At 50.0% G+C, this 26,702-nt stretch overlaps 1 protein-coding gene across 11 annotated transcripts in view; it reads left to right on the top strand.

Annotated features, from left to right (window-relative positions):
- The window catches only part of TMEM120B (transmembrane protein 120B), a 39,878-nt gene that overhangs the window by 11,099 nt on the left and 2,077 nt on the right, over positions 1-26,702 (top strand). For 2 of the 11 annotated variants that reach the window (XM_014858721.3, XM_044775922.2), the window contains exons 2-10: positions 4,860-4,978; positions 6,731-6,847; positions 10,619-10,678; positions 11,330-11,425; positions 15,299-15,388; positions 23,427-23,492; positions 24,025-24,086; positions 25,297-25,389; positions 26,278-26,342. In XM_014858721.3, the coding sequence (XP_014714207.3) occupies positions 4,860-4,978; positions 6,731-6,847; positions 10,619-10,678; positions 11,330-11,425; positions 15,299-15,388; positions 23,427-23,492; positions 24,025-24,086; positions 25,297-25,389; positions 26,278-26,342 (768 nt within the window). Of the gene's footprint in view, positions 1-4,859; positions 4,979-6,730; positions 6,848-10,618; positions 10,679-11,329; positions 11,426-15,298; positions 15,389-16,672; positions 16,732-23,426; positions 23,493-24,024; positions 24,087-25,296; positions 25,390-26,277; positions 26,343-26,702 lie in introns of all 11 variants that reach the window. The other 9 variants (XM_044775921.2, XM_044775923.2, XM_070515975.1 and 6 more) reach the window with 5 other exon arrangements.

Below are 26,702 nucleotides of genomic sequence, written 5' to 3'. Positions count from 1 at the left end.
CAATTCCACTTCTTTTCCCCAGAAAAATAATTGCATCTGTGTCCAGGGAGGCAGTGCAAGGATATTATTCAATGTTGCATTGTTGATTATAGTCAGAGACTGGAAACAACCTAAATATCCAGCAATAGGGAAATGGCTAAATAAAATGTACTATATCCATAGCTATATATCCATGGATATATTCATATGTCCATGAAATACTGCACTGCACTGAAAAGAATGAAGTACATCTATATATTCTTAGGTATATCTTTAAGACATATTGTTGAGTGAGAAAAGAATGTTGTGGAATCATATGTATACTCTGATGCTGTTAATATATTTTTAAAAATTAAAAGTATGTGCTTTAGGATATAAGCTATGCTGTTATAATAAAAAGATCCCCAAATAAAAAGGCTTGAATGAAGTAGCTTCTTTCTTTCTCACATAACAGTCCGGAGGGGGGTGTGGTCCAGGGTGAGTGGTGTTCCAGTCATCTGTTGCTGCATAAAACAACAATAATTTCATTTTGCTCATGGATTCTGTGAGTCAGCAGTTTACACAGGGCATGGTCTGGATGGCTTGACTGTGCTCTGGTGTCAGAGGCCTTAACTGGGAAGACTTGAATGGCTGGGAGTAACTCACATGCCTGGGGGCTGGATTCATCTGGAAGCTTCTTTACCCCTCTGGTGCCTGAGCTGGAATTACAAGAAGGTTTGTCTTAGTTGGGACTGTTGATCAGGGTGCCTACATGTGACTTCTCTGTGTGGTTAGGGTTTCCACACAGCACAGTGGCCTCAGGGTAGTTGAACTTTTTGTTCCAAGAGCGAGTGTTCCCGCAAGTAAGGCGGAAGGTACATGGCATTCCACACCTTTTTCTCAGAAATTGTATAGTGTCACTTCTGCCGTATTTTATTGGTCAGAACTGCCTATATTTAAGGGGAGGGAACAGAGACCCCCATGTCTCTATGTGAGAAGTAATAAAGGATGGACGATCATGTTTTAAAACCGTCACAGGTGAGAAGCTCTTTCACATGAGGTCACTCAAGATCCAGATTGGTGTGACTGGAGAAGGAACTGTGGGCTTTTCCATTTGCATCATGTAGCTTCTGTCACTGGTTTCGAGGTAACTGGACCCATCGTTGCCATATCCCAGCCTGGGAAAGAGAGAGTGGAGGGCAAGCAGTTCCTTATAAAAATGTGGTTCAGAACTTACACACATCACTTCTGCTTGCATTTGGCTGGCTAACTCTTAGTCATATCATTATACCTAGCTGCAAGGGAGGCTGGGAAACTGGGCAGCCATATGTCCACCTACAATTCAGTGAGGTCCTATTGCTAAAATGAAGCAAAGGAAAATAAGTATTAGGGACAATTAGTTTTTGCAACAGTATGTATTTTTCATGTATGTATTTATGTGTGTATATATAGAAATAGGTCTATGTAGAATAGAGATATATGGTCACGTGTAGCTTAATGATGGGGATACATTCTGGGAAATGCATCATTAGGTGATTTCATCGCTGTGCAAACATCATAGAATGTGCTTACACAAACCTAGATGATACAGCCTGCTGCACACCTAGGCTGTATTGTACTAACCTTTGGGACCACCGTTGTGTATGTGGTTCGTCACTGACGTGTCATCATGTGGCTCATGACTATAGAGAGATACGTAGGATACAATCTGGAAGAATACCCAGGAAAAGGTCTAGAAGAAGCTAGTAACAGTGGTTACTTCTAGGGTAAGGGAGAAGACGGGATAAGGGTGTATTCAAAACTGACTCTAGCCTAGCTGTATTGTTTTAATTTTTAACGAGGATAATGTCTTCACATTTTACTTCTGAAATTAAATATTAATACAAACTGAAGAGGGCCTGGTGAGCCTTTGACTGCTGATCCTGCGGTCTTGGTCCTGTCTCTCTGTGGTGGGACCGAACATCCAAGAGCGTCAGGAGGTGACATGGCCCTTTGCCCTCCAGAAGCCTCAGCTGGCGTTGCCTGGCCTCTCAGTCCAAAGACCCCACCTTCTTGATGGCTGTGTAATCTAGTCGGGGTCTCTGCCCCTGTCCTCCCCATCCAGTTCTGGAGGGTTTCCTTTATTACTGGCAGATATGGGTTGAACATAGAGGGCTGTTTTGGCATTGAAGAATTTGAAAGATTAAAACACAGCCTCTCTTTCACAGATTATTTATTAATTACAGACAGGAAGCCTCTCACTGGACAATGGAGAATGCGGGTGGACACCACCTTTTCTAAACAAAGTTAACGTCACTGCCACCGTGTCCTTCCTGATGGGAGTTACTGAGAAGGACACAGCGTTGCTTCAGTGGCATTTCTCCCCCAATTGCATAACCAGAATCCAGTCGTGAAGAAATATCAGATAAACCCAGGTGGAGGGACATTTTCCAAAACAACTGGACTGAGCTCTTTAAAAATGTCGATGTCATGAAAGACAAAGAAAAGTTGAGCAGCGTCCTAGACTAAAGGAGACTAAAGAGAGAGGAGCAGTAATATGGGCGGGACACTGAGTTGGGTCCAGGATCTGGGGGGAAATTGCCATAAAGGGACAGTCAGCAAAATTTGCATTTGGATGGTATTTGGGGTCATAGTCTTATATTGTATCAAGGTTATATTTTCTGTATTTGATAATTGTCCTGTGGGTATATGAGAGAATGTCATTGTTCTTGGGAAACACACACTAAAATATTTAGGAGCAAAGAAGCATGTTGTCTGCAACTAACTCCCAAATAGTTTAGAACAGGAGGAGGCAAACTTTTTTGGCAAAAAGGCCAAGTAATGAGGATTCTAGGCTTTGTGGGCCATATGGTCTCTGTCACAACTACTCACTCTGTCTCGTGCCAGAGCAGCCTCAGATGATGTGTAAATGAATGGGCGTGGCTGTGCTCCAATAAGGTTTATTTATGGATACTGAAATTTCAATTTCATATATTTTTCACATCATGAAGTACTCTTCTTTTGACTTTTTTCAACCGTGCAAAAACCATTTCTAGCTTACTGCCCATACAAATCAGGTGGTCAGATCTGGCTTGTGGGCTGTAGTATAATGATGCCTGATGTAGAAAAAGAACACACACACACACACACACACACACACACACCCACACACACACGGGAGATAAAGTGAATATGGCATAATGCTAACAATTGGGAGATCTGGGTGAAGGGTATAGAGGAGTTCTTTGTACTCGTCTTACAAACCTTCTGCAAGTTTGAAATTATTTAAAAATAAAAAACTAAATAAAAAAGGGGCATGATTTTCCTCTCTGGGGGCCCAGGAAGGAGAGAGTGACGATAGTGTATGGATCCAGGGGACTGAGCCCTCTCATCTGGGGCCCAAGGGAGCCTTGCTCACAGTGTTCCTCACTGTTGCTTTTAATTGTTTTCTATTCACTTCTGTGCCTTCACTTCTTCCTTGTTTTCCTCCTAACCATCATACCTAGGGACCTCGCTTGGCAGGCATGAGAGTTTAGGCTCTGGTCTCACTGTTTTTGACCATCTTCTTTTTCTCTTCTTCTGCTAAACACGTTTCTCCACCAGCCAAGAAAACAGCCGTTTTCAGTACCCATACCCCATATTGTTTTCTCCAGATTGTGGGTATTTGTCTTACGTGATCAGAACCCTAGAGGGAAGGGCTTGTTCCCCTGCCTGTGGTGTTATTTGGGGGAAGTGAGCTATGGCAGCATTGTTGAGAAGTTACTGTATTCCATTCTCCCAGCATTGGGGCGAGGTCTTTTGTAATCCCCCTGGCCTTGTGGCCCTGAATGATTAATTCCAGGAATGAGATAGTGCGTTCATTGAAGTAACTGTGTCTGGGGTAGGGAGGGTTGGCTTTAAGGGAAGAGGTATGTCCTTTTCTTAGTTGACTTAGCAAGAGTTCTCTTCATTGCCATGATTAGAAACCCAACTCAGACGGGCCTAAGTGAAAGGGGATTTATTAATTCATCTAGCCAAGAGTACTGGACAGCATTACATTCAGACTTGGTTGGCTCGAAGGGCTGAAAAGATACTATGAGAATTCTGTCTCCTACCATATCTCAGTTCTGTTTTCCTGTTTGGCTTCATTCTTAGGCAGGTTCTTCCCACTCAGCACTGCCAGGGTACACCTTCTACCAGATTAGTAAACCCAGGAGAAAAAGGGCATTTTGAAACAGTATTTCCAGGGGACTTCCCAGGACTGACTCATTGTCCCGATTTGAGCCGTGTGTCTATGTCTGAACCAATCAATTGACAGATTGGAGGATACTGATTGGTCAGGTCTGGATCATGTGACCCTCTCTTGGCGCGTGGTCTCTCAGCTCTACTCAAACCATCTGGAGTAAGAACTGATGAGGTGGCCCCTCAGAGACATGTTTGGTTGTTGTTACCATCAGGAAGGGTGGAACCTGGGCAGGAAAAAAACAGCAGGTTCTTCGTTTTGTTTTTTTTTTTAAGATTTTATTTTCCCTTTTTCTCCCCAAAGCCCCCCGGTACATAGTTGTATATTTTTAGTTGTGGTTCCTTCTAGTTGTGGCATGTGGGATGCCATCTCAGCATGGCTTGATCAGCAGTGCCATGTCTGTGCCCAGGATCTGAACCGGCGAAACCCTGGGCTGCTGAAGTGGAGCATGCGAACTTAACCACTCGGCCACAGGGCCAGCCCCCAGCAGTTTCTTATTACACAAATTCTATGCCGTGCCGTGCTGCCTCCCCCAGTTCCAGTCCCAATTTTCTAAGCGATGTCTCTGATAGTTTTAGCTGTATTGTCTTAGCTGTCAAATTGTGACTTCTGTAGTCACGACCCCTGACACAAGCAAGCGATGAAAAATGACCTGTTCACATTCTCTCTTACGCCCTGCCCGGACTCTTCCATCCCTCAGGAATCTCACAGGATCTATAAGCAGAAGCTGGAGGAGCTGACCGCGCTCCAGACTTTGTGTAGCAGCTCCATCAACAAGCAGAAGACGCGACTGAAGGACTTGAAGCACACACTTCAGAGGTAGGCGGGGCTGCATCTCCAAGGCTCCACTGGTTTTAAGGGTCAGAAACCCAACTCAAAACTGGCTTGAGCAGAGAATGGAAATTTTAATGGAAAAAGAAAGGAGTAGCTTCAGGTATCACTGGATCCAGGGGTCAGAGGGTGTTTTTAGGAATCTGTTTTCTTCCCTCTAAATTCTGCCTTCCTCTAGATTGGCTTCACTCTCAGGCTGATTGTCCACTCACGGTCACTGACATGGCCACCAGCAGTGCAAGGCTTCTGTCCTTCAGCCTTGCTTCCTGCTGGCTTGGCCACCCTGCAGAATGAGAACTTGTCTTCCAGCACAAGTTCTGGGTGTGATCCTCATTGGCTGGACTTGCTCATGTGCCCATCGGTGAACCAACCACTGAGACTCTAGTTAGGCAAGACTAGGTCATATTCTTAGTGTATGGACTTGGGGGATGGGACAGTCCTGATTGAACCATGGAGGCGGGAAGAGAATGAGAGGTGCTTCCCCAGAGGAAAGTTGTTGTAAGAAGGCCTGCAGGACAGGTAAACAGTATCCTTCTGATGGCTGTGGGAGCTCGTCCCACCAGGGTCTCTGCTGTAGGGGTAGGAAGTCGGGCATCCCTGGTGGGGATCTACTTGGCCTCATGACTTCGTTCCGTTCCTGAGGCCAGGATCACATGTTCACTTCCTGATCCTTATGTCTTCATGGTTTGGGAAGTGCGTTTATCCCCCGTAGGTGAAGGAGTCCAGTGGATGCTGTGACTCTCTAGGCAGGCAGGGAAACTGAGGCTCTAGTGGCTTGTCTCAGATCACTCAGCTGGGCTTCCATTCCAGAGTGCGTGACTCCTGGTCAGTTCTTCCCTTCTCTCGTGGACAGGTTTTGGGAAGGTTACTGATATACCCCTAACCTTGGCTGACCATTTTGGAAATGGAAGCCCCTTAGTCATGGGGTAGAGTGTGGGTGGTTCCATGTAACGACATTGCCACTCTTGGAAAAGCACATCTTACTGATGGCAAGACTCAAGGGTCTTTTATCTGTCTAGGGTTTTTCATCGTTGGAACTGCTGATAATTCTTTGCTGCAGGGGTCTGCCTTATGCATTGTAGGGTGTTTAGCAGCATCCCTGGCCTCTACCCACTAGATTCCTGGGGAACCCTCCACCCCTGTCATGACAACCAAAATGTTCCCAGACATTGCCAAGTGTCCCCACTTGAGAACCACTGCATTAGAAGGTTGACCCATGAGGACCCCTACTCTTCTGAGAGTGTGTCTGCTGACTTGTTTTTCTACTTTTGAGACTTAAGTGAACCAAAGAATAACAATGAGAGCTGACCGGTTTGACTGCTGACACTGTCAAAGCGCCCTCCTGTCTGCCCTGTTAATAATCTTCAGGTTATTCCTTTAGAATAGTGAGAAGGATAGTATTGCTGGGAGATATCCACTGAGCTCGTTCTGTGTGTCAAATATCATTCTAGAGGCGTTACATTTACTCACTTAATCCTCACAACGGTGTTGTCAGTGAAGTGACCTGATGTTATCCCTGTTTTTCAGGGATGGAATGTAAGACAGAGAGGTTAAAGGACATTTGCAAGGTCACAAGGCTAGCAGGGAGCCAGCATCAAACCCAGAGAGCACAGAAGGAGAATTGAGGTTGCGAGAAGCATTGAGAGGGGAAGATGGGAGGGCAGTGCCCAGAGCTCCCAGATTCTCCGTCCAGCCTGAGTAATGCCCCTGCTTCTCCCACGTCCACACCTCTGACCACAGGTATAAGCACCATGCCAGTCGGGAGGAGGCCGAGCTCGTTCAGCAGATTGGCGCCAGCATCAAGGAGCGGCAGAACATCTTCTTCGACATGGAGGCCTACCTGCCCAAGAAGAATGGGTAGGAGCTGGGCGCCTGCCCCTCCCTGTTGGTCTGAGTCACTCCCACCTCCCTGCTGGGGCTTGAGCTTGAGGGGAGAGCGGGGAAGCAAGGGCAGGAAAGAGAAGGAAGCTTCCTTATCTGTCCCTATGAACCCAGAAGGGGACCTCAGCCCCTGCTGCATGGTAGTGACATTCCCGGGAGGGCTTTTGCAAGCAACCAGGTGAAAGATCTGGTTTCCACCTGCCACATGCCTGGTGCCACTTGGGGTCAAGAGGAAAGGTGTTCTCTCCCAAGGGAGCAAACTATTTGTTGAGTGCTTGCTGTATCCTGGCATTGTGCTGGGAGCTTTCTTTTTTCTTTTTTTTTTTTTTGAGGAAGATTAGCCCTGAGCTAACTTCTGCCAATCCTCCTCTTTTTTTCTGAGGAAGGCTGGCCCTGAGCTAACATTCGTGCCCATCCTCCTCCACCTTAGATGTGGGATGCCTACCACAGCATGGCTTGTCAAGCAGTGCCATGTCCGTACCTGGGATCTGAATTGGTGAACCCCGGGCCGCCAAAGCGAAACATGCGCATTTAACCGCTGTGCCACCGGGCCGGCCCTGTGCTGGGAGCTTTCTTGACGTCAGTCATTTTATCCTCAGCAACCTACTGAGTTAGATCCAGGTACCCCCATTCTACAAGGTTCAGAGACATTAGGAAGTATCTTGTGCAGGCAGCTCAGTCCAGGTTTGGCCAAGCTAGGATGTGAACACTGGACATTCTGACTCCAGAGCCCATGTTCTTTCCATCTTCCCCCTTCAGAGAAGTCCCATCTCCTCCCCAAGAGACATCACTGCCACCCAGTTCCAGAGAGAGATCCAGTGTGGGATCGTGACCTGATGGGGGCTGCTGAGCACTTCACCTTGACCTTCTTGCCTGGCACTGAGCCAGAGCTTCCTACCAGGAGGCTCGCTAGCCCTCTTACATTTTAAGCCATTCCTCTTGGCTGCTGCTTTTTTGCTGTGTTTGGTTAAAACTCCATGAGTTGGGTGGTGATGATTTTCTACAGAATGAAACAGCATGACCCTCTTTACAGTGTGGCTCGAATCCACTTTCCCAGCCCCGCCCTCCCCAGTCCTCTGTGCATCTTGCAGATGACAAAAAACTCAACTCCAAGTTGCTTAAGAAAAAATAGGGGATTTGTTGGCTCAGGTAATGCAAAAGTCTGGATGTAGCGGTAGGTATGGCTGGATCCTGCTGCTCAAATGATACTGTTAGAATTTGTCTCTGGTTTAGCTTTCTTTTTACTCTTTTCCAGTGTGAGTTTTATTCTTAGGCAGGCTTTCTCTACAAGCGGGCCCCAGCAGCTCTGGGTTTGCATCCTATCTGCTTAGCAATTCTAGTAGAGAAAGCCTTTTTGTTCCTTAGTGGTTCTGGGAAAAGTCCTGGGACTGATTCTCATTGGCCTGGATTGTGTCACATGACCATTATTAACCCAGTCAGGAGAATGCACTGCTTTGATTGACTGAGCCTGGGTCATTTGCCTTCCCCTAGAGCTTAGGGGAAAAAGAGATCCTTTGAAGGGAAATGACACTGCCCTTTCAGGAAGTAGGGACTGTATGCCAGGCAGGAAACATAGGTGTCCTTTCCACACCTCTGCTCCAGTTACACCAGACTGGAAATGCCTCTAGAATCTCCTCACAGCCGCAAAGAAGGCTCTTCCATTCCCTTTTCTCCTCTCAAACTTCTGCTCATCCTTCAAAGCCTAGTTCACATGTCAGCACCTCGGTGAAGGTTTTCCAAACCCTCTCCCTCTGTGGAGTTAGCCCTGAGATCTCACAGCCCTTAATCTGCACCTTTATTAGTGTGTTAGAGCGCAGGCTGTTGTAACAGAAGCCCAACCGTACAGTGAGTGGCTCAAACAAGCGAGAGATTTCTCTCTCTCACACAGCACAGTCCAGGGGTGAGTGGGCCAAGAGTGGTGGGCTCACGAGGTCCTCTAGGGACTCAGGGTCCTTCCAGTTTAGTGCTTCACCACCCTTTGGGGAGTTGCCCTCATCGGCATGGCCAAGGCTGCCTCACACCATCACATTCTCAGGAAGGGGGGAAGAGTCAGGCAGCGGAGGCCAAGCAGATCCCTCTTTACAAAAAATTTTTACCATTTTCTGGTGAAGCCAACATATACATACCCTGTGACCCATAAATTCCACTGCTGGCTATCTACCCAACGGAAGTGAGTGCTTCTGTCCTCCAAAAGACATGGATAAGAATGTTCACAGCAAAGAAGCCAGACACAAGAGGCCACATATTGCATGAGTGTATTTATGTGAAATGTCTGGAATAGGCAAATCCATAGAGACAGGAAGTAGACTAGTGGTTGCCAGGCGGAGGGAGGAATGGGGAGTGACTACTGATCGGTACAGGCTCTCCTTTTGTGGTGATAAAAATGTTCTGGAATTAGGTAATGGTGATGGTTGCACAACGTTGTGAATATACTAGAAACCATTAAATTGTACACTTTAAAAGGGTGATGTTAATGGTATGTGAATTATACCTCTGTTGAAAAAGAGGAATGTTAGGGGGCTGGCCCAGTGGAGTAGCGGTTACGTTCAGGCACTCTGCTTCCGTGGCCTGGGGTTCATGGGTTTGGATCCCAGGCACGGACCTGCACAGCACTCATCAAGCCACGCTGTGGAGGTGTCCCACATGCAAAAAGAGGAGGATTGGCAACAGATATTAGCTCAGGGCCAATCTTCCTCACCAAAAAAAGAGAATGTTCACAGCAGCTTTATTCATAATAGCCAAAAACTGAAAACAAGCCCAAGCCCAATATTCATCAATAGTAGAATGAATAAATCAGTTGTAGTATATTCTCTCAATGGAATAATATATGCAACGAAAAGGCAGGAACTGCTGAAGCACAGACAACATGGGTGAATCTCACAGACACAATATTGAGGGAAAGAAGCCAGGCATAAAATATGACACACTGTGTCCATTATGTGAAGTTCAGAAGTAGGCAGAAGTAATCCATGGTGATAGAAAACATAACAGTGGCGACCCTTGGTGGGGGTACTGACTAGGAGGGGACACGAGGCAGCCTCCTGGGGCTGGAAGTGTTTTATTGTTTGATCTGAGTGTTGGCTACATGGATGTGTAAAGATGTAAAAATTCACCATGTTGTATACTTAAAGATCTGTGCACTTATGAACTTTATGCCTTAATTTTAAAAAGAGTTTGTTTTTCTTTTTTTGAGGAAGATTAGCCCTGAGCGAACATCTGCTGCCAATCCTTCACTTTTTTGCTGAGGAAGACTGGCCCTGAGCTACCATCCGTGCCCATCTTCCTCCACTTTATATGTGGGATGCCTTCCACAGCATGGCTTGCCAAGTGGTGCCGTGTCTGCACCTGGGATCCGAACTGGCGAACCCCGGGCCACCAAAGCAGAACATGCACACTTAACCACTGAGCCTCCAGGCCAGCCCCAGAAGAGCTCTTTTTAAATTGACCTGGAGATTGAACACTTACCTTTGCCTCATTGGCTAGAACTTAGTCACATGCTCATGTTAGCTGCAAGGGAGGCTGGGAAGTTTGGTCTCTAAGCCAGCTAAAATGGGGGAAATGGGTTAGTCGTGACGTCCTCTAGTCATTATTCTCAGTTGATGTGAGAATTTTACCGCTGAGCTTTAGCACCCTATTTTCTAATATCCGGTGCTGAGTGTGTGCTTATTAAGTTGGGATATTTTTTGTTGGGGCCCACTCTTGTGGCTGTTAAGGAACACGATGGCCCTCACAGTTCTTTCCTTCCAGGCTCTACTTAAATCTGGTCCTTGGCAATGTGAACGTGACCCTTCTCAGCAACCAGGCCAAGTAAGTATCCCAGACCCCACCTGGCTTTACGGAATCCGGGCATTTGGCTCTTTCAACTCAGGAGAGACAGGACAAGCTAGAATTTTTGCATACGTAAAAAGTCGTTAACAGTTGGGTCTCTGGCTCTTGGTCTTTCTGACACCCACCCCCTCAGTGGGTAGACCTCCTGAGAGAGGTTTCCTTCCTTCATTTACAGAGTCAATATGCTGGGTGGACAGGACTGCCAATTTCTCATGAGAAGTGGCCCCTGCTCCATTCCACGCCTTGTCGCACACATTTCTCCTGGGAAGCAGGCAGTCCTGTCCACCCGAAATCTGACGCTTTCAGGGGAAGTGGGGCTGTGGCATTTCTGCTGCAGTAGCTGGTTGCGGGAGGAGACACTATCTCTGCCCCCTGCCCATCCCATCACAGGCCGGGAGCCCTAAACTGGGAGTCCATGGCAATGTTTACACACTGACCTTCTTTCCCTAATTGATCATCACCATTAATTCAAGGCCAGGTCTCTCCTTTAGTGGGATCGGCAGGTCCTTGTGGGGTGTGGGTGGTGGTAGGTCAAGGATCTGATGGGGCTGAGGGTCCTGCCCCCAGATGGGATATAGTTATGTTACTATAACTATAGTAATAGTTATGGGGGGGTGTCTGTCACTACAGATTTGCCTACAAGGACGAATATGAGAAGTTCAAGCTCTACCTGACCATCATCCTGCTCCTGGGGGCTGTGATGTGTCGATTTGTTCTTCACTACAGGTAACGGGGGCTGTGATGGTGTGTGTGGGCGTGCAGGGGGGAGGGGGCCACGAGGGAGTATCCAGGATCTCTCCTATGTCTGGATCATTTGGTATGACAAGGTGTAGGTAGAGAAGGGCCATTTCTCATGAGAAATAGCAGTCCTGTCCACCCTATGTCCATCCAACAAATATCTAGTAAACAGCTGTTGGAGAAGCCTTATAACATAGTGGTTAAGAAAGCGCTCAATGGCATACCCATGCAGTGAAATTTGTGATTTAGCCATAGACAGGAGTGAAGCACTGACACGTGCTACAGCGTGGACGAACCTTGAAAACATTCTGCGAAGTGAAAGAAGTTAGTCACGAAAGGCCACATATTCCGTTCATATGAAATGTCCAGAACTGGCAAATCCGTAGAGATAGAAAATAGATTAGTGGTTACCAGGGGCTGAGGGAGGGGAAATGAGTAACTGCTAATGGGTATGGGGTTTCTTTTGGAGTGATGAGAATATTCTAGAACTAGGTCGTGATAGATGCATAACTGTGAATATACTAGAAACTACTGAATTGTGTACTTTAAAAGGCTGAATTTTATGGTATGTGAATTATATGTCAATTACAAAGAGAGAAAGAGAAAGAGGGGAAGAAGAAAAGAAAGAAAGATCACAGACTGCCTGGGTTGAATCCTGGCTTGGAGACTAACTGGCTGTTACCGTGGGCAGGTTCCCTCTGGGAGCCTCAGTCTCCCCATCGGGAAGACGAGGTGACACCAGTGCCTGTCTTACAGGGTTGTCGTGACGACTCGGTGTTAACACTGTATGTGGGGGGCTCTGCCCAGCACCTGGCACCCCGTAGTGTGGTTGAGAGCGTCAGCTGCTGCTGTTTGAGTGGGATGGGGGTGTGCCGCTCTGAGAGGCTGAGGCCACTGGGCTGAAGGTGCACTGCTCCTGGGGGGTTTCGTTTCTCCCCCAGGTCCTGGGTTTTCTGCCCCGAGGGGAGGCGGCCAAGTACAACTTGGGCATTTGGCCCTCGTATCAGGGATTTGTTTCCTGACAGGCGCTTGGCTGGGAGTCCAGTTGCTGGTCTGGCCACTTGAATGTCCAAACAAAGGCTCTTTTAGGCCCTGGGCCCGTGCCTGCCTGCCACCTCGGGCCTGGGCCGTTTCCCTGGAGGGCAAAGGCTGCACACGTCAGTAATGCCTGCTCACATGCCCTTCTGGAAGCGGGTAGAAGTTCTTGGTGTACAACCAGCGTCCCTTGCGCTGGGACCTCTGGGGCCCTCAGGGGCAAACCTGTGGTGTGTTGTCCAGTTCTGGGACCCACTGAGGGAAGACTTCCATTTTCTCTCGGCCCTTTCTGTATTCATTTCCTGGGGCTGTCTTAACAAAGCACCACAAACTGGGCAGCTTGAAACAACAGAAAGCTATTTCATCACAGTTCTGGTGGGCACCTGGAGTTCAGTGCTGCTGGAGAACGGGGGGACAGCATGGGACATGCCTCAGTTATCCCAGCTGAGGGGCGAGGGAGTGGGGGTGTCCATCCTCTAACTGCTGTCGCTCAGGGGAGTGGAGGACTGCTCCCAGACGGTGTTAATTCCCTCACTCTCCTGATCTGCCTCTGCTGCCAGCAGCGTGAGCTCGGGGGGCCTGAGAAAGCCCCCGGGCATGCCGGGAATTGCAGGTTGTGGCTGTCAGAAGTGGTGTAGATGGGCATGGTTGTGCTAAGTGTGTCTGCCACAAGAACCAGTCCTGTAGGGTTGTTAGAGGATCCAGAAAGATCGTCCATGTAAAATGCCTGCAAGCTTGCAAGTTCCCAATAAGTAGTGCTGGCCTAGCGTGGCAGGCTGAATAATGGTCCCCAAAGATGGGCACTTTCTAATCCCCATAACCTGCGAATATGTCCCCTAATGTGGCAAAGGTCTTTGCAGATGGATTAAGTTAAGGATCTGGAGATGGGGGATTGTCCTGGGTTATCCAGGTGGCCCAGTGCCATCACAAGGGTCCTTATAAGAGGGAGGCAGGAGGGTCAGAGTCAGAGAATGAAATGTGATGACAGAAGCAGAGGTCAGAGTGATGTGGGGCCACAAGACAAGGAATGTGGGCGGCCTCTAAAAGCTGGAAAAGGCAAGGAATGGGTTCTCCCCTGGAGGCTCCCAGGGGAATGCTGCCCTGCCGACCCGTTTCAGACTTCAGACCTCCGGCACTGTAAGAGAATAAACGTGTTGCTTTAAGTCACTACGTTTGTGGTCATTTATTACAGCAGCAACCGGAAACTCACATACTTCAGCCAAGCAGGTTGAGGCGGGCACCTCAAGCATATCCCTGAAGTGCCAGAGCCATAAAACTTTATTTTCATTCTTCTTTTTACTGATAAGATACAGGAAAGGACTGGTGAAAATACCCTGCTAACCACAGTGGGCTCCTGGGCCTGTCTCCTGCTTGGAGGTGAGGTCAGAAGTCAGCGTGTATGTGCCCTGCACTGGGGGGGGGCCATCCCCTCCCCCCCTGTGTCCTGGTCAGGTCATGTGGGCCTCTGATTTCCTCGGAGTCGGGCATCTGAGACTCAGTGCTCGGACTCTGGACACTGTGGGGCTTCCAGATTATGACGGGGAACACAGAAAGCTTGTTCAGAGGTGCGGCCTGGTGGAAGGTGCTGGTACTCTCCCCATTTACAGACAGGGACCCGACAGCCCTGGAGAATCGCTAACTCGTCCGTGCTCTCCGAGCCGGGATTGGAACTCAGGCCCTGTGTTTGCAGTTCTGTTCCTCCTCCTCCCGAGACTGCCTCTGCGGGCGATGGTTCAGTGGGACTCGGGGCTGAGAGTCCGTCATCTGTGACCGCACAGCTTAAAAGACGCTTCCCACCCTCTTCTGTTATTGTTGAAGTTGCATCCTCCAGTTTCCCTCTCAGGGCCATTAGAGCTGAGGAGGAGGAGGATCTCCCAGTTCAGGGATGGAAATGGCGCAGATGGGGCGTGTTCTCCCTGCCCTGAGCAGATGGGCAGCACCCCGTGCAGTCATTTCTGTTCCCCTGCTGGATGCATCTGTCTGACACTGGGAGGTGCAGAGGCGCTTGCCATTGGGGTTGAAGACAGCCTTTGTCGAGGTCTCGTCAGTCAGAGAGAGTCAGCGGCCAGGGAGCCCTCTGAGGGGCTGTCTGTCGCAGGCTCTTCCCCAGGATCCTTCACCCAGGAATGCTCATGTAGGGGGTCAGCCTTCCCATCTTACAGACAGCAGAGCTGAGGCCAGGCAGGTCTCTGACAAGGTCACACACAGCGTGTCCACTGGCTCTCCACTCTGACCAGGGCACAACACAGCTCCAGCTGCCCGGTTCTGCCCACCTTGAAGGCCTGCTCTGCCCAGCTCCAGGCTGTGGTCCCTGTAGAGGAGGCTGGGAGTTCTTGAGTTCGTCTTACAGACAATTCAGGCTGTCTGAAGAATTTCTTTGTATGTGCAACAAGGTTTACAGATGGTTTAAGGGGGCAGAGGGAATTTACATCTTGACACCACAGACAGTTTAAAATAGAATATTAGGTTCCCTGCGTAAAGTCGTTCTGTCACCATGCCACCAGAAATGTCACATCAGACAGTAAGAATTTAGAAGGGAGAGAGGCTGTCGTGGATCATGGGCTGAGTGATCCGGGAAGGAGAGGAATCCTCAGCTAGAGCCTTTAGGGCAGGGAGAATTCCTGTAGAAAGGTGAGGAGGGGACAGGCACTCTGGGTGGAGGCGAGGCTCCGTCTGCCTTCCTGGGGGTCATGGGGGTTTCCGGAGGCACGCTGCGGTGGGCAGCCCGTGCACGTCCTGGTTTGCTGTTCTGTTGCCGTGCGGGTGGGTCAGCCGTCCCTGGTTCTCATCCGTGCTCCCCTCCTTGGGGCTGTTTCTCCTCGCCAGGGTGACAGATGAAGTCTTTAACTTCCTGCTGGTGTGGTATTACTGCACCCTGACCATTCGGGAGAGTATTCTCATCAGCAACGGCTCCAGGTAATTGGGGGCCTGGCTTAGTGGAGGGTGTAGGGGGAGCCAAAGGGAAAGCCGTCATGGATTCTCAGCCTGCATTCGCTTCCTCCTCGGGGGAGTCTGTGACCACTCAGACCCAGGGAGGGGGAAAACTGTGTCTGCTGCTGCTGCAGTGTCACTTGCTATGGTCAGTCTCTTGCTTACAAGGAACCCTAACTCAACTGGACTTAACAGGAAATTTATTTTCTCCCGTCAAGGACCAGCTACATTGGGCTGACTTCAGGTGAGGCTTAAGCCAGGTGCTCAGACATTGTCATCAGGACCCAGTTTCTCTCCATCTCTCACCTCTGCCTTCTCCTGTGTTGTCTTTATTCTCAGGCTCCATGTAGGCGCACCCAGCAGCTCCAGATTCACGTCTTTATTTCTAGCATTCCCAGCAAAATAGAGCACAGTCCTTTCTTCCAAGAGTGTCACTGGGTTTCCCTGGCACTCACTGGATCATGTGCCCATCTATGAACCAATCACTGTGGCCAGAGAATGCGTGGCTGTGATTGGTCAGGCCTGAGCCCTGTGCCCACCCTTACACTGTTAGAAGTCTAGAGGCTGAGTCTCAGGAGGGGAGTGCTTCCCCAGAGGAAAACTGGGGTACTATCACTGGAAAGAGGAGTGGATGCTGGTGACAAGAGTGGATGGTCCCGCACTGGGAGATGGGGAGGAGGGTAGACAGATGCTGTGGGTCTTGGGGCAAACTTGCCTTGTCACAGAGCTGGTGCTTGGGAGAAGGAGGCCAGGCTGGGAGTGGAGATTCCTGAGTTCTAGTACCAGTGCTGTCACTCAGCAGCTTTGTGACCCCGGACAAGTCATGTCCCCTTTTTGGGCTGTTTAAGAGTCCCATGGGGGAGTGATTGTGCCCCAGTGTTGCTGAGTGAATCTGGGCACGATTGGGGCACCCCTTATTCCCCAATCTCTGAAGGCCTCCAAGTGCAAGGAGCCCCACTATTTTCTCTCAGTTTCCTTTCTGCCCCGCCTGTCTCTGAGCTGAGACTCTCAGGACCCTGTTAAGATCCACGACATGCCACCTGGAGGACCCATTTTCTGAAGGTCTGATTCCTTTCTGGTGTGTCCATTTTAATCTCTATGTGCCATTCCTGTCCCTGTTCTTTCCTGGAACAACAGTAACAACCTCCCAACTCCTCCCCACTTCCTCCCTCCTGGGGTTTGCTAAGGAGTGGCTAGGAACTGTATTTAAGATTGGGGGCATCTGCCAAAGCCCCAAGTAATTTGCCACCTTCTCACTTTTCTGCCCAGTGGTCTCTTATGGCAGATCCTTGCCCTGCCGGGCCTTACCCTGAACATAGAGCCGAGAGGTAAGGACCGGGGAGCAGCGGTTTGTAGGTACGCAGCCCTGTAGCATGTAGCTCTTTAGAAAAGATCAGTGTTTCTCAAACTGCACTTGCTTTTGTCCTATCCATGCCTTTTGGGCCATGTCCATGTATCACCTAGATGATAATTTTCTCACATTTTAAATCAACCCTCTCTTTTTTTTCACTTAAATATTAATTTATTTTAAATGGAAACTTTATTTCACTATCATACATGGAAACCAGCATCAATTGCAGGAAAGAGGAAGTCGTGTAAAAATATCTTTTTGTTTTCAGTGTCTAAATTATTGAAGTCAGTCATTCTTGCTTCCTGTAGGCTCTGTGCCCGAGGCCTGCTCTCTCTCTTGTGTGTGTGTACATGTGTGTAAAAAGGGAGTTTAGCAGATCTTGAGAGGCGTTAAAGATGTACTAGCATCTCGCCAAGACGCTTTCCCTGACTTAATCAGGAGATGGAAAGAGAACTGAAAAGATGGCTTCTCGCCATGATTCAGTGTCATCTATAGACTGTTATGCTCGAAGATCATCTAAAACCTTGTGATACGCGCCCCATGCTTTGGGAAACACTGAGGTAGAGGATCTTACCAAGTAAATGACATCCATAGCTTTCCTTAATTTTAGTGAATAGTATCTTTCTGCTTTTGGGTATGGCCGGAGGGAGCCAGTGGAGTATATAGTGGGGAAATGGGGCCAGAGTGATTGGCAAGGCTTCCTTGTCACTAATTTTCTTCCCATACCCATGGGCTGTCAGTCTTGCAGTTTCACCCTTCTGATGGGCTCATATCAAGAGTGTTCAGGGGCATGCTACGTCTCTAACAGTCACTAACACTTGAGTACGAGTTAGTCTTGTCAGCTCTTTTTCTAGTATGACAAGCTGTGGATGGAGGGGTTACCAGAGAGAAGGGAGCAGGACTGAGTGGAGGTCCCTGCGAGTGCGGCATACCAGGAAAATGGGAAGGGGCACAAAGGAGGAAGAAATGGCATTCCATGCCGTGCCTCGTTTGCCTAACCCTTTAGCAGGGGCTGTTCTGGGGCCTCCTTTAAGCTCATGCTCTGATGGCACAGCAGGAAGGGTTGTCTCTGAGCTTGTAATGCAGAGCTTTGCGTGTGGGTCTGCTCTATCCACCCCTCTCCCTGGCATTCATCACACATTTATTTTGAGCATCTCCTAGGTGCCAGACACTGAGCTGGAGACTCCAAGATAACCCATACTCTGTGCCTTTTGGGAGCACTCAGAGTTTTTTTTAAAAGACCCATTCATGGTCAATATGGTTCAGGAATCTCGAGTTGTAATGGCACTGTTCCCCCAAGCCTGCCTCTCCGCTCTGGCCTGGGGTGGGGGTTCGGATGTGCTGGTGGTGCGGAGGCTGGAATGGATGAGGTGGGCTCGTACAGGTGCCTCATCTTCTGGAATGACTACAGGAGTTGTGGCCAATTTGTGGGAGAGGGGGCACAGCAGGTGGGCCCAATCTGAGTAACTAAAACTTGTGACTCATCCTCGAAATCTGTTGGATATCTAGCCTCCATCCTCCCCCAGCTCCTTCTCGGAGCTGCTTTCTCCTGGGGGCGGGCAGGGGAGGTGCCTTTGAGGTTTTCCCTCACACTTGGCCCTTACCAGGAGTAGCTGAGAAACCATTCCAAGAGAGCACATGAGGAGGAGGAGGGAGGGGTCTGGATTGGGGTGAAATCCACCCTTCTCTTCTCGGTTTTTTTTTTTTTTTTTAAAGATTTTATTTTTTCCTTTTTCTCCCCAAAGCCCCCCGGTACATAGTTGTGTATTCTTCGTTGTGGGTTCCTCTAGTTGTGGCATGTGGGACGCTGCCTCAGCGTGGTCTGACGAGCAGTACCATGTCCGCGCCCAGGATTCGAACCGACGAAACACTGGGCCGCCTGCAGCGGAGCGCGCGAACTTAACCACTCGGCCACGGGGCCAGCCCCCCACCCTTCTCTTCTCTGAAGCATCCCAGGGCCAGCTCAGGGTTGGCATCCAGTAAACACTCCATGGTCTTTGTAGAAACAAATGGCACCCAGGCTCGGCACTGAGGGAAGGTCCCTGGGGCTGTACCAGCGGTCTAAAGACAGCTGGTGCTGAGCTCTAGGGGCTTCCTGGAGCCTTGCTGCCCGGTTGTGGTCTGGCTGAGCCCCCTTCCTCCTGTTCCCCATTACCTGAGGCCTGAATTAGGGGTGTGGTCAGGGAAGCAGGCCTAGAGAGGTGGGGTATGGAGGAACTCCCCGCTTTGGTTTGTGTCTGACACCTCCCATGTGAGATGTAGCTCATTAGCTCAGTGCAGTAAGTAAATCGGCTTCCCTTGCAAATTTCGCAAATAAGGGAAAACCGCCCAAGAGGAGTGAACGTGAAGGGGGAGAGCCGCCCTGATGGCCTAGTGGTTAAAGTTCCATGCACTCCCTGCTTTGGCAGCCGGGGTTCGTTTCCTGGCTGTGGAACCACACCACCCGTCTGTTAGGCCATGCCGTGGCGGTGGGTCACAAAGAACTAGAAGGACTTACAGCTAGGATATACAACCCTGTACTGGGACTTTGGGGGAAAAAAAAACACCCCAAAAACGTGAAGGGGGAGCATATAAATAGTTCAAGGAGGTGAAAAGGGCTCAAACAATGTTAACAACCCTGCTTCCTTTCCCTAGTCTATTGTCCCTTGTGCTGGCTCCCAGCCCTCGGTCCAGCATCCTACCTAATCAGCACTCCCAGAGGAGCAAGCTCCTTTCCTCCACTGAGCCAGCTGCAATCTTGAGAGGGACTTCTCATTGGCTAGGCTCAGGTCACATGCTCATCCCTGAGACAATCACTGGCTGGAGGGATGCAGAGCCGTGATTGGCTGAGTCTGAGTCATGTGCCCAGTTAAATTCCTCAGCTCCACCCCAACTACCTAGACTGAGTGTGGGGGTGAGGTGGTTCCCCCAAAGAAAGCTGAGGCCCGGACCAGAATGGGAGTGATTGACAGACAGGCAAAACAGCAGATGTCTCCCACAGTTAGTTCTGGGCCAGAATGAATAATGAATCAGAGATCATGTTGGCATTCTTGGCGAGCCGGCCCACAGGTTCCTGGCTCTAACCAGACTTTATAGGGGCCTTCCCTGGGATACACAGGTGTAGGGGTGACAAGCAAGGGAGGGAGCCTCAGTGTGGAGGCCGTTCCCCCAACTGCCCAGAGGGACCCGGAGCTCAAAGCCAGAAGCAGCCTGGGGTTGAACAATGGCTGGTACACATATCTGTGGACACACTGCAAACGTGACTAAGGTGTCCTGAAGGGAGGGCCCTCGTCTCCCTGGGCACAATCCCCAGATACCAGGACATGCTGTCCCTACGTTCTGGCCACATGTGCACCACTCTTCCTGCAGCCTCCACTGTCTGCTCATTTAGAAAGCCCACAAGTCCTTGCAAGCTTCATCTCTGTAGCAAAATGGGCCCAGAGAATGACCACTAATTGGTGCAGTTTTCTTTTTGGGGTGATAAAAATGTCCTAAAACTGATTGTGGTCATGGTTCCAAAAACTGTGAATGTAGTAAAAACCACTGACTCGTATACTTTATTTTTTTATTTTATTTTATTTTTCTTTTCTGCTTTATCTCCCCAAACCGCCGCTGCTCCCCCCCCCCCACCCCCCCGCCCGGTACATAGTTGTATATCTTAGTTGCAGGTCCTTCTAGTTGTGGGAAGACTCGTATACTTTAAATGGGTGAATGGTATGGTATCTGAATTATATCACAATAAAACTGTTATATAAATACACACACATGCACAAAACCAGTCCAGAGCCCTGGGGTGTGCAGATGGATGATGGATGCTGTGCTGGGGAAGAAGCAATTTCTAGCTCTCCTGGTGCTGCTGAGCTGTTTATTGGCGGCATCTGTTAGAGATGGGCTCTGGGCATGGTGAGCAGAGAAATTCAAAGCTGCTGCTCGGCCACGCTTCTTGCCCAGACCCTGTGTCTGGCTCTGCCGCCCCCACGAAGGGAGAGGGCATTTCTCGGGGGAGCTTTGTGGAGCAGGACGTGGGAGCGTGGGGCTTGCGTGTGGCTTTGCAGAGAACCAGGGGGTTCCAGAGAGGCTTCTTGGGCTCAAGCTGAAAGTCTGAGGATGGGGCCAACTGCCTTTTCTGTCAGAAAATTAGAGCCAGGGGTTTTCGTAGATTCTGATGGACAAGACAGGGACTTGGGGAGGGAGAGACTGGGACAAAGAAGCAGGTGGATATCTTGTCTTGTGAACTTACATGGCACCTGCAACAATCTCCTGTCACCTCTGTGCTGGTGGCAACCAGACCAGCTGCTGCTTGCACCAGCCGCACCTCCTGGATGTCATTCATTTCAACATTGATTGAGTGCCTACTGTTTACCGGCTGCTGTTAGTGCTAGGAATAAAGAGCCACCTACAGCCTTGTCTCTCACCATGACCCTTGAAGTGCCCCCAGGCCATTGCGTGCACAGCTAAGTTATGCCCAGAACTATTGTAGGGCTTCAAAGAGAAGAAGAGAGGAGTAAGATCCAGTCTCTGCTCTTATGATGTCTATATTCTGGTTGGGAGGTTTTAAGACTGCTCAAAATTGCTTATTAGGACAATGCAAATTAAAACCCCCATGACACACCAATTTTCACCTAATAAGATGGGAAGAAATTTGAAAATCTTGTCAGGCGTTTGTGCAGGTTTGAGGAACCAGATATTCTCCGCTACTGCTGCTAGAAGTTTAAGTTGGACAGCAGTCTTGGAGGGCGATTTGACAAGTAGCCATGCATACATCCTCTGACCTGGCCAGCCTACTTCTCGGTAGGCACCACAGAGAAACAGTGTCATTGCCCTTAGGGACATCCACAAGGATGTCATGGCAGCATTAGAGGATGATGGTGACAGTTGAGGGACAGCCAAGTAGACTGTGGCGGAGCTGCATCCTGAGATGTCATGTGGCATTTAAGAAGCCAGTGACAGGTCTGCAGGTACTGGCCTGGGAGTCAAGACATGAAAGCAAGTTGCAGGACGATTTTAGTTAAAAAGTCTAACCCAGCGCTCATCCCCCGAGCCAGCAGATCCTCGGGCTCCTCCTTTTGTGAGCGGCAGCACCTTGGACCGCATCTCCCCACTTGGCTGCCGCCCCAGTCCTTTCTCGAGAGAGTTCTGGAGGGCGAGGGTTTCCTACTACTCCCACGTGGAAACTGCAGGCGTCCCAGTCTTTGAGAAGAAGCTCGCTGCTCCCGGGCTGCATTTGGCAAAGCAGATCATTGCCAGATAGACTCAGTTGTATTGAGGTAACTGAGCTCCAGAGAGGGGCCAGGGAAGGGCAGCAGAGGCCAGAGGCAGACCCGGGGACTTTGACGGGAAAAGGTTTGAGGGGCCAGCTTCATCCTAGGCTGCCGCTGACACAGAGGAGGAGGTGACAGCCAGGCTCCTTCCCCCACTGTGGAGAGCTGGGAGCTGAGGGAGCTCTGGGTTCTGACAGCAGAGTCCCCACAGCTTCTGGACTGGACGGATGAAGTCGAGGGCTGGGCAAGGACCTGCTGTAGACGGCAGGTGTAGGTGCGCCTAGGGCATCGGGCTCCCGGGAGAAGCTGTGTCTGGGATGGTGTGAGCGCCTGCCGTTGCAGCCTGTCGTTTCTCTGTATCTGTGTGGGGTAACGTAGGTAGCTACAGCTGTGTGGAAATGTGTGCGTGTGTTCTGTGTTTATTCAACACACTTACTGAGCGCCTGCTCTGAGCCAGGTGTCACAGATACATGGATGAACAACACAGACAAGATCCTTGCTCTTCTGGAGTTTACATTTGAGTGGGGAAGGGGGTTTAGAAAACAAACAAGAAAAACAGGAATTTCAGATAGTTGTAAGCACCATGATGAAAATGAAACAGGGTAATTGTGATCCAAAGTGGGGCTGGCTGTTTTAGTTAAGGTGGTCAGGGAAGGCATCTTGGAGGAGGTGACAGTTGGTCCGAAGCTTGAATTCGGACCAGGAGCCAGGCAGCCAAGTGTTGGAGCAGAGAGAATGGCAAGTAGGGGAGCCCTGCTGGTCTGCCCTGGCTGTCATGAGAAAATACCAGACTCGGGGCTTAAACAACAGAAATTCATTCTCACAGTTCTGGAGACTAGAAGTCCAAGATCAAGGTGCCTGCAGCGTTGGTTTCTCCTGAGGCCTCTCCTTGGCTTGCAGATGGCCACACTGTCTTCACACGGCCTTTTCTCTGAGCATGCGCACCCCGTGTCTCTTCCTCTAGTAAATCCTCTTGGATTAAAGCCCATCCTTATGACCTCATTTAACCTTAATCACCTCTTTGAAGGCCCCGTCTCCAAATACAGTCACATTCTAGGGTACTGGGGGTTAGGGTTTCAACATAGGAGTTTGAGGGGCACACAGTTCAGCCCATAACAGGCCCTGAGGTACAGTGTGCTTGAGGGGTTCAAGGAGAAGAGGACAGGGAGGCGGGGCCTGGACTTGTGGAGAGCTTAGGGATGTGTTCTGAGGGTTGTGGGAAGCCACTGGAGGCCCAATTGCTTCTGTGGGTCTCGTGGTTCCTGTGTGATTCTGCATCTCTGTGGGGCAGAGAGAAGGCAGTCATGGCTTGTATCTATTTCGTGGCTGTTTCTGGGCCCCAGAGCAGCCCCCTCCCACGTAGGCTAGGGAGCCAGCAGGCGCCTGCGTTTCTCTCTCCGCCTGAGCTCCTTTTCCTTTTGTTCTCTCTGAGAATTAAAGGCTGGTGGGTGTCTCACCACTACGTGTCCACGTTCCTGTCTGGAGTGATGTTGACCTGGTGAGTGTCTCCTACCATGCCCTGAGGGCCTCCGCTCGCCCTCCTCAGGAAGGGAGCCGGTAAATGGGGGCTGGTGGTGGGTGAGGGGGCCCAGGTTGGAGGGGGGCAAGGGGCTTTCAGGTCAAGAAGGAAAATGTGAGCTTACAACCGGGCTGTGGGGACCACCCCCAAACCAGCTGGCTGGTTTTCTGGGGAATGTCCCATCCACCTGCTGGCTGGAGCAGAGGTGAGAGGGAGCAGGGCTGGACGGATGAGGCTCCAGCACCAAAGGGGACTAAGATGGAGGGAGGGGCACTGGGCGGGAACTTGGGCTTCAGGCTGACTGCATGGGCTCCCCTGGTTCTGAGACGGACTTAAAGCAGTGATGGAAATGACCTGGTCCAGCCCAGGGACACTGGTGATAAAGAAGGGCAGAAATCAGGGACCTCGGTTTAATTTTAAAACCTTTTCCTCTCGGATGGAACAGAGACGGGTGGGGATGAGTGTCTGATTTCAAGCTGTCTCACCTTTGCCTCTCCCCACTTCTCTGCAGGCCTAACGGACTAATTTATCAGAAGTTTCGCAATCAGTTTTTAGCATTTTCCATTTTTCAGAGTGAGTGTCTCTTGCCCAGATTCCGGGGAGGGGGCACGGTTTCCTGTGGCTTTCACTGAGGGAGGACCCTGTAGGCCTGTGTGAGGGGCGTGTCTTGCGTGGAAGGGAAACAAGACTGGGGGAGGTCCCTGGGCAGCCTGGGGCAGGGGAGTGTCCCAGAAATCCAGAAGAGAGCTCTCCCCACCAGATCATCTCCATCCTACCCTGCAGCCTGGGAGAGGGAGGCCTGACCCCCCCCACCCCCTGTAGCTCCTGTCGCCTCCTTTCCCCTCCCTGAAACTTATCCAATTGCAGCCTTCTAGAACTGAGTGGTGGTGGGGGCACTAACTTTGTTTTCCTCAAAATGGAAATATACATTCTTTTTCTCACTTAAGAATAGCCCTGGATTTATATTATATCCAATGAACTGGGCGCAGGGGTCACCTCTGGGAAGGGGAGCCTGGATGGTTGGGGACGGGGACGGAGGGAGTTTTACTTTTTACTGAGTACCTGTTTGTTCCCTTTGAATTTTATGCGACGTGTATGTTACCTGTTCAAAAAGTATGATTTAGTTTTTAAATAAAACCCTGCTTCCAAATGCAAATATATAAAGCTGAGAATGAAAACTGTGTATAATCCCACCCTTAGGGATGATCACTGTTAATAGATCTATGTCCTTTCAGATGTTTTTATTCATAAATGCGTATCTCTGTATGTACTGCATTATGTATAGTCCACAAATGTGGGATCCCTCTGCACATATAGCTTTGCTTATAACCTAGTTGTTTTTTTTTTTAACAATTTCTCATGGGTATTTTTCCATGTCAATACACAGAATTCTACTTCCTCATTTTTAATGACTACAAAGTACCCCATTGTATGAAACTATCTTTTGCGTGTCTTGGCATTGCACGCAGCTCCCAGCATGGCGCTGCCATTCCAGCAAGCATCTATTGAGTGTCTACTGCATGCCTAGGAAAGCTCCAGAAGTTTCTAGTCTAGTTGGGTCCTCAGATAACCTGAGCTTTGTATTCTGGTTAAGGGATAAAGTGGGCTCAGTCTGAAGTATGTGCATGCTGCGCATGTGATCATGTGTGTAGTTGCTAGGGGTGGGGGTGGAGTTGCACCCAGGGTGCCCCCTGCCCCTGCAGGCAGTGAGGACCCGGGGCTTGCCGTGGAGGTGTCGCCCAGTCCTCCAGGTCCTGAGCTGGGCGCTGTGCTCCCCCTGCAGGCTGTGTCCAGTTCCTGCAATATTATTACCAGAGGGGCTGCCTCTACCGGCTGCGGGCCCTGGGGGAGAGGAATCACCTGGACCTCACGGTGGGTACGTAGCCCTGGCTGGGGTGTAGGGGCAAGCCCTGACCCCTCCCTGCTCCGCTAGACCTTGCCTTTCACTCCCCACTGGGCGCCCCTGCCAGTAAGAGCATAGAAAGACTGACCACACGCAAAGCCGGGGCTGCTGGCCTCTGCCCAAGTTGCTTTTCCTAATTCATCGCGGATTCTGTTTCAGCTGACGAGCATGAGGCCAGCTGCGTGCCAGGCCCTTGATGCTGATTTCTCTCTTATCTTTTTTGAAAGTCCATTTTCGGTCTGTTTTATAATATATGTAATATTAGCTTAGTGTTGCACATACAAAATTTATGTATGATATGTCTACATGTAAATGTGTATAAACATATACATGTATGTATCTTGGGAGTGTATGCTGAGCTTTTTTAACTCGTAGAGGTGGGTGCTTAAAAAAGCTCGGAGACCCCTCATCTAAACTCTCGGGGGAAACTTTTTAATAGAACTCTGCTATCTTTTAAGGTGGTCATTTCCATTGAATTACTCTGCAAAGTAGGTCCTATCTTGTCAAGGCTCGATTACAATGATTCATGCAAAAGCCTACGTAAATTAAAGAAATTATTAAAAAACAGTGCCTGGACATGAACGTTCTGTAGGTATTGTCGAGCTCACTTAGTTCCTGGTGACTTGAGGCGTGAGAGCAGTCAGGCCTGGCCACAGCTGTTCTTCCCGCTCTCTGGGTTATTTTCACAGCGAGTGCTCACCCACCTATAAGAGGGGAGGGCTGTCCCCCCCCCCCTCCGGTGTGTTTGTGCCTGACTAATCTCAGGGTGACTGGCATGGCTGGGCAGGGGGCACTTGGTGTGGCCGTGGGGGCAGCCGAACCCCCTCACCTGGCCCCTCCCTCCCTCCCTCCTCTCCACAGAAGGATTCCAGTCCTGGATGTGGCGGGGCCTCACCTTCCTTCTGCCTTTCCTGTTCTGTGGCCACGTGAGTCCCCCTAGAGTTTGTGGGTATCCCCTGCTCTGGGCTGACCCCCGGGGACAGAGGTCTTCAGGCCTCTCCCTCATTCACCAGCCATCCCCCAGTTGGGCCCCACGGGGTCCTAGGGCTAGGACGGCCCCTGGTTCCAGGGGTGCCAAAGGCAGAAGCCAGAACTGGCCCTCAGCACCAGCATGCCCAACCCCAGGCCCTCAGACCTGCTCTGGCCTAGGGTGCCCCTGTTTCATTTGGGAGGTTTGTCAGTGTGTCAGGGAAGTTGATACCAGAAGCTCCAGGGCCTGGTCCATCTCCCGGGCTTTCCCTCGGGGGTCTCCAGGGGAACTGGGTCAGTGAGCAGCGCCTGCCTCC

This window comes from Equus asinus, chromosome 8 (genome assembly GCF_041296235.1).
Source record: "Equus asinus isolate D_3611 breed Donkey chromosome 8, EquAss-T2T_v2, whole genome shotgun sequence".
Lineage (NCBI taxonomy): Eukaryota > Metazoa > Chordata > Mammalia > Perissodactyla > Equidae > Equus > Equus asinus.
The sequence above is the reverse complement of the archived record's forward strand: the minus strand, read 5'-3'. Positions and strand labels throughout refer to the sequence as shown.